General features: G+C 45.4%; 1 protein-coding gene across 2 annotated transcripts in view; it reads right to left on the bottom strand.

Annotated features, from left to right (window-relative positions):
- UVRAG (UV radiation resistance associated) overlaps positions 1-14,177 on the bottom strand; it is a 143,590-nt gene that overhangs the window by 104,726 nt on the left and 24,687 nt on the right. For both annotated transcript variants that reach the window (XM_059722560.1, XM_014601517.3), the window contains exons 4-6: positions 12,083-12,244; positions 10,516-10,590; positions 6,581-6,666 (exon numbers count right to left, since the gene is read on the bottom strand). In XM_059722560.1, the coding sequence (XP_059578543.1) occupies positions 6,581-6,666; positions 10,516-10,590; positions 12,083-12,244 (323 nt within the window). The remainder of the gene's footprint in view (positions 1-6,580; positions 6,667-10,515; positions 10,591-12,082; positions 12,245-14,177) is intronic.

The following is a 14,177-nucleotide window of genomic DNA, read 5'->3' as shown; positions in this document are numbered from 1 at the left end:
TTAAGTCTCCTCAACCATAGTAAAACATTTATACTAAAATAAGAAGTAGGGAAAATGGGTGCAATATCCAAGCAGAGTCTCCAGGTAACTGGCAAACACTTTTAGTTCCAGATTAACATTATGGGTTCTACAAGTAGGGTACGGAAACAGACTCCACTGTCTAATGAGACTGCATAGCATGCACCCAGCCAAATGTCTACTACAGTTCTAGCAAGACAGAAGTTGAGAACGCAGTTTTGACTTCAGCATTCATTATTTCGTTCTATAAAACACAACAAAACACTTGTTGCTCCTTAAAAGTGCTTATAGACTTGTGCATGCTAAGCGAGTGACCTGGAGTCAACTCAAAACACTTCCTGCCTTATACGCTGTAGCATGTAGACTGCATTATTGCCTTTAAGAAATGTCAACAGTGCCACCTGCTGGGATGATTTAAAAAGGATTTTAATTTTGGACGTAAAAGCTTAAATCCAAAACTACTTTTAACAGAAGGGATTTTTTTTAAGTATGGTTTTTTAAAAAAAGCTTCACTGGTGAGATGGGAAATACCACTGCCCTAGATGTAAATAATGTTCAAACACATTCATGTAAGAAGAGAATTTTTTTCAATGTTTTAATGCAAGCTTCTCAAGGGACTACATGGACATCAAGTTGCAGGTTCTGCTCTTATAACTTAAAGATGTTTTACTGGGTATTTCAACGGAAACTGCCCAGCAAAACAAAGCTCCTAGTTCATAGAAACAGAAAGTTAGGATTGGAAGGGACCTCAGGAGCTCACATCTAGTCCAACCGCCTGCTCAAGGCTGGATCATCCCCAACTACGTCAGCCCAGCCAAGACCATCTAGCCAGGTTTTAAAAATCTCTAAGGATGGCGATTTCACCACCTCTCTGGGTAACCTGTTCCAGTGCTTTATTACCTTCCTCAGGAGAAAGTCTTTCCCAGTATCTAAACCTAAACTTCCTTTGCTGCAACTTGAGACCGTTGATCCTCGTTCTGTCACCCATCACCACTGAGAACAGTGCAGCTCCATCCCCCTGCAGGGAGTTCAAGGCTGCTGTAAATCCCACCTCAATCTTCTCTTCTCCAGACTAAATAAGCCCAGTTCTCTCAGCCTCTCCTCACAAGTCATGTGTCCTAGGCCCCTCTCCGTTTTCACTGGACTCTCTCCAATTTATCCACATCTTTTCTGTAGTGGGAGGCCCAAACCTGGACACAGTATTGCAGATGTGGCCTCGCCAGTGCTGAATACAGGGGAGGAATCACTTCCTTTGATCTGCTGGCAACGCTCCTACCAATGCAGCCCAGAATGCCATTAGCTTTCTTGGCAACAAGGACACACTGCTGGCTCCTATTCAGCTTCTTGTCCCCTGACCCCCCCAGGTCCTTTTCTGCAGAGCTGCTGCTTAACCAGTCACCCCCCAGCCATTACCGATGCATGGGATTGCTCCGTCTAACACATAGGGCTTTGTACTTGTCCTTCATAGTTGGTAGGGTCAGAAGAGACATGAGCAGATCATCAAGTCCGACCCCCTGCCCTGGGCAGGAATGAATGCTGGGATCAAGTGACCCCAGCTAGATGATTATCTTGCCTCCTTTTGAAGACCCCCAGGTTAGGAGCCAGCACCACTTCCCTTGAAAGTTGGTTCCAAATCCTAGCCGCCCTGACTGGGAAGTAGTGCCTACTGATGTCTAGCCTGAACCTACTCTCAATCAACTTGTGGCTGTTATTCCTAGTTACTCCAGGTAGTGCTCAGGGGAACAGGTCCTCTCCCATTCCCCGCTGGTCCCCCCTGCTGGGTTTATAGATGGCCACCAGATCCCCTCTCAGCCTTTTCTTGAAGAGGCTGAACAGATTCGGGTCCTGTAGCTTCTCCTTGTAGGGCCTGCCCTGCCCTGGCCCTCCTCTGGACCCTCTCGATGATGGCCACGTTCCTCCTGAAGTGCAGCATCCAGAACTGGACGCAGTACTCCAACTGCAGCCTGACCAGTGTTGCATAAAGGGGGAAAGATCACCTCCTTGGACCTGCTCGTGATGCATCTGTGGATGCATGACAAGGTGCAGTTGGCCTTCCTTGACTGCGTCCTCACATTGGCAGACCATGTTCATCTTGGAATCAATAACGACATCAAGATCCTTTTCCGCCTCTGTGCTAACGAGAAGGGAGTTCCCCAGCCTGTAGGTGTGCTGCTGGTTCTCTTTCCCCAGGTGCAGCACCTTGCACTTGTCAGTATTGAATCCTATCCTATTCACCCACCCCTGTAACCTGTCCAGGTCTAGTTGCAGCCTGTCCCTCTCTTCTAGACTGCCCACTTCCCCACACACCTTAGTGTCATCTGCGAATTTGAACAGGGAGCTTTTTACCCCCTCGCTGAAGTCGCTGATGATTTTGAACAGTGCGGGCCCGAGGACCGAGCCCTGGGGGACTCCACTGCCCACATCCTTCCAAGTCGAAAATGACCCATCCACCACCACTCTCCTTGTTGTACCTCATGAGATTTCTTTTGGCCCAATCCTTCAATTTTTCTAAATCTCGTTGAATCCTAGCCCTACACTCCAGCATATCTACGACTCCCCCCAGCTTGGTGTCATCTGCAAACTTGCTGAGGGTGCACTCCATCCCATCTTCCAGGTCGCTGATGAAGAGATATTGAACAAAACTGGACCCAGGTCCAACCCCTGGGGCACTCCACTTGATACCGGCTGTCAGCTAGACCTTAAGCCATTGATTACTACCCTCTGAGACCCATGCTCCAGCCATTTTTCTATCTACCTTACAGTCCATTCATCCAGCCAGTACTTCCTGAGCTTGGGAATGTTGTGAGAGACTGTAATCAGAAGCCTTGCTTAAAAAAATTTTAAAAATTTAAAAATAAATAAATTTTAAAAAATCAAGGTACACCACACATCCACTGGTCTCCCCACATCCACAGAGCCATTAATCTCATAAGGCAATCAGGTTGGTCAGACATGACTTGCCCTTGGTGAATCCATGCCGACTGTCCCCCAACACCTTCTTCTCCTCCAGTGCTTAGAAAGGGATTCCTTGAGGATCTGCACCATGATTTTTCCAGGGACCGAGGCGAGGATGACTGGCCTGCAGTTCCCCAGATCTTCCTTTTCTTAAAGATAAGCACTATACTTGCCCGTTTCCAATAGTGTGGGACCTCTCCCAATCATCACAAATTGTCAAAGATAATAGCCAGCGGCTCTGTAATCACATCAGTCAAACTCCCTCAGCACCCTCAGGTGCATCACGTCTAGCCCCATGAATTTGTACCCCTCCTGCTTTCCTAAATAGTCCCTGTCAGCTGCTCACCTCTTCCCCAAACTGTGCTGCCAGGTACAGTAGTCTAGGACCTTTTTGCCTGTAAAAATGGAGGTAAAAAGAGGCACTGAGTACTTCAGCCTTTTCCTCATCATCTGTCACTAGGCTGTCTCCCCCAAAAGTAAGGGACCCACATTTTCCCTGACCTTCCTCTTGTTGCTGACGTACTTGTAGAAACCCTTCTTGTTACCCTTCACGTCCCTTGCTAGCTGCAACCCCAATTACACTTTAACCTTCCTGATTTCATCCCTGCATGCCCGAGCAATGCTCTTATACCCCTCCCTAGTGGAAACTTGGGCAAACAACTTCTTATAAGCTTCTGTTTTGTATTTTAGCTCCCTGAAGAGTTCCCTGCTAGTCTTCCTGTCTTTAGGACGTCAGTAAGGTTTCTTTAAAATACACCCAGCTCTGCTGCAGTCCCTTCCCTTCCCACCCCAGCCTGGCTTCCCAGGGGATCCTGCCCATCAGTTCCCTGAGGGAGCTGAAGTCTGCTTTTTTGAAGTTCAGGGTCCTTACTCAGCTGCTCTCCTTTTCCTCAGGAGCCTGAGCTCAATCATCTCATGGTCACTGTGCCCAAGTTGTCATCCACTTCTACATTCTCCACCAAGTCTTCCCTATTTGTGAGCTGCAGGTCAAGAAGGGCATGGCTCCTAGTGGCCTCTCAGCACCAGGAAGTTGTCTCCAACACTCTCCAAAAAATGTCCTGGATTTCCTGAGCACTGCTGTATTGCCCTCCCAGCAGGTGACTGAAGACCCCTATGAGAATCAGGGCCTGTGATGGGGAAACTTCTGCTAGCTGTTTGAAGAAAGCCTCAAAAACCTCATCCTCCTGGTCTGGTGGTCTATGCCATAGTAATAAGTGTGTTGCCTATTAGCCATTGTTGAAAGAGCCCGAATAGAAATATATAGAAATGAGACATAACAAAGTAAGTGTAAGTGATTCATAGTAAAACAAAACTTAAGATAACAGAATGAAACTTAATGCACCAATCAGGTGTGAGCATACAGGGTTACTTTAGAGCAATTGGAAAGTCCCAAAACTGGCTCGGGCCAGGAAAAATTGCTCAAAACTGGGTCAGTGGAGTGAAACGGGCATGCACTAGATGCTGCATCCACACCCAAATACGGGGCACTTGATGCTGCATCCGCACCCGAATATGGGACTTATGGCGAGGCGGAGTAGGAGGGGGCCATGACGCCAACTCACTCCATATAAACCGAGCATAAGTGATCCCAATTCAGAGGAGAACTCGCTTGCAGAGCATCGAAGGAAGAATCGCAAGTAGTTCGCGTTGCAGCCTGATCAACTGCACAGAGTCCCCGAGACAAATCTCTCGCTCTAAGTGAACAAGTCGTCTCGTCTGAAAGCCGCGGACCACCAAGCCAGCAATACCTTGTCTGACTCGGTAACAGAATAGAATAACCAAGTATGCTACACCTGTTGGCGTGGCAAGTATGAAATATGAATAATACAGATAATCCTGAAATCAGTAAAGTAATTGTAACCTGAAACTGTCCTTGTAATCCCTTTTCTGTAGTATCATTATCAACAGAAACAGGAGCAACAGTTTCTCTCGTATTTTGTGTGTTTGTGTATGTTTTGTTTCGTATGGTTTATGAAAGCTAAGCAGTTGTACAAGCGATCTAAGGAGTGGTAAATTAGTTAATACATTGTGTGTAATAAAGGAAGCTTAATGGTTAATAACACCCACCTCAGAAATCTCCTCAGTACTTACCCTTCGCACTCCTACATTCCAACTCCTAACGAGCTGTACCCTTCGGTCCTGTCACTTTACTGCCCCCACACGGTAATAGTCTATAACACACAGCCACCACGACACCACCCTTGTTGCTCTCCCCAGTGACCTCCATCAGTGACACTGCTCCAGGCATGCGAGCTCCCACCCAGTCTCTGCGATCCCGATCACATCATAGTTCTGTGACTGTGCAGGGACTTCCAATTCATCCTGCTTGTTTGACCTTAACTTTCCCCACTGAGTCATATAAAGTACATGATGGAAAATAAAGTCCCCATTCTGCAGTGTGATTGACAGAGGGAGACTGCTGTACCCATACAGAGTACCAGAAATCCAAAATACTTCGACAGGAAATCTGCTGTGTCCATGTGGCTTACCATGTGGATCCATTCCCAAGGTGAGCGCAAGTCAGTCAGTCATCAGAAGAATGTGAGAACTAAACAGCACTATTTTTCTTCTGACTACTGCATTATCCCATCCCTCTAATACTTAAGAAAAGAGGCTGCTAACCATTTTCAAGCCACAGGCCTGAACAATCCAGCTCCAACCTAGTGCAGACCTGGTGGCTTCAGCAGTGCAGAGGCTGGGGGATGTGGGGAAAAACAACACTGCCCCTGCCAGAATCATGCAACTATGATCCATGTCCAAACCATGTCGACTTCTCCCAGCCCCCTGCTCCCCCTCCTAGGTGTGATCCAAGAGTAGCTTCTCTAAACCCCCCTCACCCCACTATCCAGCTAAGGACCAGCACAGCTCCCCTTTGGCTGGAAGCTGTGCTCCCACCTCAGCCAAGCAGCAGGGGAGAGAAGTGGTAGAGCAGGGTACAGTGGGAAGTGACAGCAATATGTGCACAGCTTCCAACTCCCCCAAGGATGCAGCATAGACATGGCTGTGAAGTGGGAGGGGGCAGGGATAGCAGTTGCAGCAGGCATAGCTTCCAGCTCCCTGGCCCCTGCGCTGCTCCTTACTGCTCAGCCCCAGCATGGCTATGGGCAAAGGCAAAGCCCTGCAGTTCCACAGGCCAGACTGAGCACGCAGGTCATTTGTTGCCAACCCCTGCTTTAGAAAGAGCCAGGGTACTTTTTATGGACAATTTTTTTTTAAATTAGTTTCATCTGCTTTCACTTTGTGGAGCGGAGCAGACAAGGGGCTTTCTGCAGAGCTTAGCACAGGAAGTAGATTCCATAGCTGTTGGATGTGGAATGCACAGGGCTCTGGGACTGCAAGCTACACAGGCTGGCTTGCCTTTAAATCTCTGTTACACAGAGGTTTATGAGGTTTAATGACACTGGGGTAAAGACAAGTGCCCTCCTGATGGCTAGTGCTCCTCCCAGGTTATTAGCAATAATAACGCTGCACCAGTTAGGCACTTTCCTAAAGCGTGTTTCAGTCCAGAAACAGTTCCCTTTTTTAAAAAGGTTATATATTTCATTTCCTCATACACTGAGCAGTTCAACAAGTTGTACAGGATTATTCCAAAAACAAGAAGCCTTACCTAAGCAGAGAGAAGACGTCATAAGAGTTACGAACACAATTCTGATCCACCTGGAGAAGACTATTCTTCTGGGTACCTGAGTGATCCTGAAGGCAAAGAAGAGAGAGGAGAGTCATTTTTTCCTTCTTCTTAGAAGACGAATCTGGATTTTCTGAACACCAGTGCAACTATCAAAACAGTCGTGGTGGACACGTGTGACAAGTAACCATGAGCACTAAGGAGAAAACTGCACAAGCTAGACCATGCAACTTGTAGTTAGGCTTAATACATTTAGGCTGCTTGCAGACATTAACAAAAAAATAACGTGCTTTACTACAAGCAGCAGCACATTACTTCGACCCAGCTCTATAGCACCTATAGAGACTGGGTGCTTCAGCAGGGCTTTTTGGTGCTTTTATCTAATAGCTAATTGAATTAGCTATTAGATAAAAGCACCAAAAAGCCCCACTACAGTGCCTGATTTATACAAACATTGGGTGAGCCAGGTCCAACTAATGTGACGCTTCTTCTGGGTATGCACCGGGCTCAGTGTGGGAGTGCGTGGAGTTTAAAGTTAACAGCTAACAACAAGGGCTACTTGCAGACAAGTTTTAGTCTTCCGCTGCTACTTGTGTAATCCTTTGTCACACAAGTCGTCTAATACTGTTTATGCAAAGACATGTTAAACATCCCAATGTCATTCACTGAAACCTCCAGCTTCAACTCTGAACACTGAATACAGTGAGACTTCCATAAAGTCTTAAAAGAAAACCTGTCCTCATGTCTGACACTAAAACAGCAGGTCATAAATGCCATTGCTTATCCTCTCCCATAAATACTTATAAGAGAGTCACAGAAGTAGTCTCCCAAGGAAGACATGGAAGCATCCTAGAAATGCTGGACTCCTGATGAGCCAGATCTTACTGGCACAGAAACTTGTGCCTTTCTCATTTTGCCCATGACTGCCTTGTGCAGCAATTGTCAGCCTTCAGACAATTCCAAGTCAGGTCAGGTCAGGTACATTCACAGCTTGTTCTGCAGAGTCAGTAACAATGCAGTGCTCCCACTCAGGATTACAGCATTGTGTTGCACAACACACAATAGTCAGACAGCTTTGGATGAAGGGCTTGACAGTGCCATTAAATATCCTAAACATTTTTTTAAACCAGGGTCAGAACTTCCAGGTCCCTGAAGCAGTTTCCATTTGATACTGGAGACAGAGAGAGAGAGAAGGAGAGAGCCACTAAGTTTTCAGCACATGGTTAAATGCTTTCCATAACAGAAAAAGCTGTGCTTTAGTGAGGGAGATGCAGTTCCTATCTCTATGCCCTCTTTTCCTCAAAAGCCCATAATATGGCTTAGCTAATAGTAAAGTGCTTTGAAGTCCTCGGGCAGAGCTGCTCTGGCCCCTAGTAGATAAGTGGAAGGGACTTCATCTTGCCACTGAAAATACACACTACACCAGAGCTCACCCAACACTGACAATACAGTAAATTAAGATATGTTCTAAATATCTAGACACCAATACAACAAGTGTTACTGGGCAACATCTCCAAAGGAGATATTCTTTCTTCAGCTTCTCACTTTCTTTCACAAGGTGCTGCATGTTTGGAGTTTGAAGTGCAAGATCCATCTTTGGAAAGACCTTGAAAAGGAAGACCTCCTCATCCAAGTCTGTGACTGAAGGACTAACACAAAGCAGGAGACCTGCATGGCCTGAATGCCACCACACTGATGCTGTCCAGTAAGTTTTGTTTCATGTCAGTCGTTCTCAGACATGCTATGGTTTAAGAATAGGAAGGGAACTGAGAAGCAGGAGCTTCAAAAAGGGAAAGCATCACATCAGTATGAGCATGCCAGAGCCCATCTACTCCACCCATCCTGCTACAAGACTCCGTCGCAGTAACTGCCTTCTGGTGCCCTGTGACAAAAAGCAGGAGCCAAAACGAGGGCTGACTTGCTACCCTCAGCTATTTGCACAAACCACAACATGAGAAGGAAGGGGGAACCTCCAACTTCATTAATTAAGGAGGGGTCATTCCCCCACTACCCTCACCCCATAAGCGTCTCCCTCTTCTACCCACTGCACTATTCAACACAGTCACCAGGTATAGCAAGTTGTGCCTGCAAGCCAAAGCAGCCCATCTTGCCAGAGATATTCTGAAACACATTCTGACAGGCTACCTTTGCAAAGTAGTCAAGACCTGACTGGTAAGACAGGCAAGTAAGGACAGGGAAAAGCCCACAAGAAGTCACCTTTCATGTCTCCACATTAGAGGGCCTGAGGCCACAACTCCAGGTGGAAGACAAAGATGAACTTTCACTGCCCACTACCATAAGAGAAGATGGAGTAGAGGACAAGTTGGAAGATCAAAATATCTTTTTCAAGAGGCTGAATAGGCATTTAGCTGGGATGGTTTAGGAAAAGCAGATCCCAAATCTCTGAAAAAGGCTGGACTAGATGAGCTTTAAGGTGCCCTGCAGGCCTGAAATTCTCTAACAGAATCAATTTCCAAAGTGTTTCACAGATTGAGTCTCGTTTCCAAAAAAAGCTTTTACTGATTTTCATTGTTGCTTCTAATTATACAGTGCTTAGAGCCTCCATAAAAATAGTAAGTGGCATTTGCTTGCATGAAACGTCTTTACAAAACAAACCAAAACTTGAAGCTAAAGTCTGTTTTAACTGGCTATTAAGCCTGAAGATTAGCTTTAAATATACATGTATATTAGATGATGATATAGCTTAACTTTTATAACTGGTGTAATCTGGTCACCTTAAAAGTTTAAAGCCCCTTTTTCCTAACCATAAGGGCAGTCTACACTGCCTCTATAGTGTTCTTGAGACTGTTGCCAAAAACCTAAGCCTTGCCCACATGCTCCAAACCTGCAGTGGAGACAGTGAGGATGCTCTAGGACTGCCCCCTGCTGCTAGTTTCAGTCCCTCGTGCACTAGAGAGCTGCAGCAGGCGCAGCTTCACCTGAACTCTGGGTTTGGCATATGTGGAGGTTTAGGTTTGTTACTGGTAGTTGTGTGTGCACTGGCAGTGATGCAGGCCTCTTAAGTGTCATGGCCATTTTCTGCCTATTGACTTAAATACTCCAGGGTTGGGAACCACAACGTTATTAGACCAGGGGACCACTTTCATAATCAACCCTCAGGTTTTATGGCTCACCAGGCATCTTTATCAAGTGTAAGTGAAAAGGGAGGCCATGAACAGTGTAGCGTACACACCATAATTCAGGAATGACTGCTTAAATACTTCTCCAATTTAGACAAGCAGAAGAGTTAACATTTGAAACTGTGCTGGCAACAATACTACATCAATACTGAAATTCCACTTAGGTACAAGATGCACAACTGATAATTCTTGTTGTAAGGATGTTGCAACAGAAACTTCATTGCAGACAAGTTCAGAGAAATGAATAATTGGCCTGTTTTGTAACTGTACCTTAGTGTACTAGCATGTGTGCTCTGTACTGCTGTAAAGAATTCCCTGATTCAGCTGATACACGGCTACTAACAGGGAAGGGATAAGTACTTTATTTTTAACTTGCTTATTTTCCTCTCTTTATATGAGGGAGGAATGGCCACTGACAAGCCAAGACCTGGTTGCAATCAGTTCCATTAAATCGCTAGGAAACTTAAGCTGGTGACTCAAAAGCCAAGATTTTAACTGGATAGTAAGACTTGCTACAGTATTGAACCATGAATGTCTAAAGGTAAGCACCTGGCTAAAAAATATGGAAGAAAGATAACTCAGCACTGTTGGAAATGATGTCATCTATTCAAAACACCATAATTTTCTAGAAGGAGCTGAAAGTAAATTTCCACTTTCATTTAAAGGCTTAACATTTCCACATCCACACTAAAAATTCCAACCTAGGCTATTACTCACTTGGTGAGATTTAAATTCCAAGTGTACTAAGTAGTGTGCATAACTAGCGAGCATTATTACCTTCTGTTCAAATGAAGCGCCATAATAACCATCATTCAAACCAAAAATGATTTCATTTGGATTTCGGGCATGTATCTGTAAAACAAGAAGAGAGTTACATTAAGGCCAACTTAAAATTCCTGAATACAAGCATAATATTCAATTGCTGTTTCTGTGACAGCTAGAGGCACCTTTTCTGCTGTAAACTTTATTGACTTCCCCAGTTCCAAATGCTGAGTGACTGAGTATTCAGCTACTGTTTGTGGTACTCCCCTACTTTCCACGGTGCAAAGTGAAAATTAATAGTTATATTAATTACTCTGTGGCATCCTGTCTCATTACAGACACCATATCCACAAACAAGCTTTCCTCCTTTCCAGGGCCAGAATACATAGTAAAAGAAAGACTGAAAATACTAAAAAAAATAAATAAAAAAAGAAGATCAAAGCAGCTGCTCAGAAGCTGCTTAGTTATAGAAGGAGCTAGTTTTCAGAAGACTTTACTCAGAACTAGACCATATGCTCTGCAGCTTACAGTTGAGCACAAAAAAAAAAAAAAAAAAAAAAATCGATGCTATAGTGAGTTATCTATAGTGAAGTAGTGACTTATAAACTAGAGAGCCAGTATTAGAACATTCTCCAGACATCCCTTTGCTTACTCTATTAGGACAGAAACATGAGAGTGAAAATTACATTTTGTGTAGCAAAAGAACCAGATTCCAGAACAAGTGACTTCATTTCCAACATTTTAGAAGACTGACTTTTCAAAGAACTCCTTAAGTGCTTTCATTCTAAAAAGAATCTCCTTGAAGCAATAGGAAACAGCAATATATCCGAGATTACTTTAAAAACAGCACCTGTGTGCAGACACCTTCCATTCACTTCAGGAGATACAGCATTAGGTACTATTTTTCTATATCCGTTAGATGTCGTAATGCAAGCTCACATGCTCAAGGACTTGCATTATACAAAAGGTAATGACTAAAAATTACACTTTACCTATAACGTTCACGGAGAGCAAGTCCACGTCAGACAACTGCTGTCTGACTGTTTCTGGCTGGGATGGTTTAGTGGGGGTTGGTCATGCTTTGAGCAGAGAGTTGGACTAGATGTGACCTCCTGAGGTCCCTTCCACCCCTAAGTTTCTATGACTAACTGACCTCTCCATCTCAGTATTTCAGAAATGGACAAGCACAAGAAAAATTCTCAGGATTAGTAGCATCATCTCGTCTTATTCTTTAGAACGAAGGGCACTGTGGACATTCAATCGCTGCATTAAATTAATGTCTTGATGTGTACAGAAGCACAGAGATATTGGACCATATTTTACATACACAAACACACAACACCATACCACAGTTTCTCCACTAGGGCCACTGTTAACAGACTCACACAAACAATGCAACTTAAGTCACTTTAAAGTGTCTAATAACATGTGCCAGCCCTAATTATTGCTCCCTTGCAATGGATTGATCTATACATACTAGCAGGGTCTTAATTACTAGTTTTATGCCATAATTCAAAGTATGGTGCTCATTACCCATTAGCTCTCTCTTCCCCAAAAATGCCTTTTTTTTTTTTTTTTTTACCTGTTGACCCAAGTATTTCAGTCCATCCAGATTGACCTTCCACTCAATCAACATCTGATAATGCTCTTTCTTGCCACCCCAGATCCGCACCACAAAGCACGACACCGATGTATCAAGGCGATCAGGCATTAGTCCGAAGTCAAGACTCCTCCATGTCGGATTCTGTTAGTGTCCAAAATAAAGAGGTAAGAACAACCAAATAACTTGCACGTTCATATGATCTGTAGTTTTTAAACTGTAAGAAGGGTTGAATATACGAGTCCAGCTTCCAGCCTGCAAGGACTGAAGTAAAACCCTGCTAGTCTGATGTTCGAGCTATGCAAAGCCATCAGACTCTTCTTCGTAATTCAAGCCTTCCCTCCTCAACCAGCTTCCTAGGCTGGCTCCCATATTCCTCTACGACAAATCCAGACATTCCAACCCGCATCTCTTTCCTTCCAGAAGCTAGGAAATGACCTCTCCAACTGCATGTTGCCAGAACAAACACAAACTTTTTCCAAATTGATGGGGAAAAATGGTATTTAAGAAAACAGGAGTCATGAAAAGACAGTGCTCCATTCCATGTTTTATTGTTTGGTTTTGAAACAAGGCAGTGTAGTTAACATTAAACACTAATTTGCTCCTCATTAACTGAACGTGTCAGCAAATAACAGTTGTTCATTTTCCCCTCCCACTCCTCCCCCAGAACTGTGCCACGCTGACCAAACCCCATAGACAACTGACGTGGGGGGGGCACATGCCCCCCCCGCCACCCGACAGGGCTGCCCCTGCCGCTAGTGGCGGCTTCTGCGGGTGCTCGCCAGCCTCGTCCCCATCCCCATCGGCAGCTTCTGCAGTTGCTCGCCAGCCCCGTCCCCATCCCCGACGGCAGCTTCTGTGGTTGCCTGCCAGCCCAGTCCCCATCCCCGACAGCAGCTTCTGCGGTTGCTCGCCAGCCGCATCCCTGCTGCCAACAGCTTCTGGCGCCCCACCCCCCCCGACTCGGGAAGCACCAGTCACCCATGCCAAACCCCAAGTGCTGTCACCCTCAACAGCACTTTTTCATTTTAAAAAGGTGGAGAGGCAAGCCAGTCCAGAACTCAGTGGAAATGCGAGAGCACAGATGAAATCCAGGAGAGCTAATCTGGCAGGAGTCTAAAGAATGCAGTTTCTGAAGGTTTCAGGTGTCCCAAGAACTGAATAATCATAGTGGTCTTATTCCTAAGCAGCAACTGAAAACAGTTGTAACTGGACAAGGCACAACTTAGACGGCAGGTGAAATGAAAGCCATGCAAGCCTTGCTTTCTGGTGCTTAGGCAGTCTGACAAGTTAAACACGCACAGCTGGTTATTAGCAAGTCAGAGCAAGAAACATCCAGAGGATCCTTTTTTCACCCAACAAGTGATTACAAAAACATCCATCACCCCAGGGCTGTCTAATTTCAACAGTCAACAGCCCCAGGCCAAACACCACGTGGACTGCATGCAGGGGCAGGTGCAAGCTCCCGGGACCCCAGCAATAGAGCTGCTATCACCAGACAGGTAAGTCCTCCCTCCCTCCCACCCCCCTCACAGCTGCCCCAGAAACCCCAACCATGGTGGGGGGAATGGTAGCCAGGCACGAGTCCATCAGCCACTTGTTAACCCCTTGCAAGCCACCAGTTGGACAGCCCTGCTTTACCCCATGCTCACTTCAATATTTCCGAAAGAAAAAGGTGCTGTCTGAAGATCTGATAGCAGCTTGTACAAAAGGAAGCATAATGCTGGTAGGGAAGGTGGCAGTTAACTAGAAATTTTTCATGGGTGCTGCTTAAGGTGCAAAGTGGAGCTTCAGTAATCAAGTGGGGCTCTAACTAAAGCAAGGCAGCAAAATGATAAATTGCTACCAATAACGTGGGCATGGGTTTTCATGGGTGCTCTCCAAGCTGCCGGGCTGCATTCCTGTAAATCAACTATCAAATCAGTATTGGCCAATATGGCTTGTTAATAATCTGCTATCGGTGTCAGCAAGAAAATCTTTAAATCGGTGCACCCCTAATGCATGCCCCCAGCCCCGCCCCCACATTCAGCACGTAGAGAACACTTTGCAGGAAGGTCACAGTATCAGATGCTAGTTT

This window comes from Alligator mississippiensis, chromosome 1, assembly GCF_030867095.1.
Source record: "Alligator mississippiensis isolate rAllMis1 chromosome 1, rAllMis1, whole genome shotgun sequence".
Classification (NCBI taxonomy): Eukaryota; Metazoa; Chordata; order Crocodylia; family Alligatoridae; genus Alligator; species Alligator mississippiensis.
This window is presented reverse-complemented; position numbering and strand designations above follow the sequence as displayed.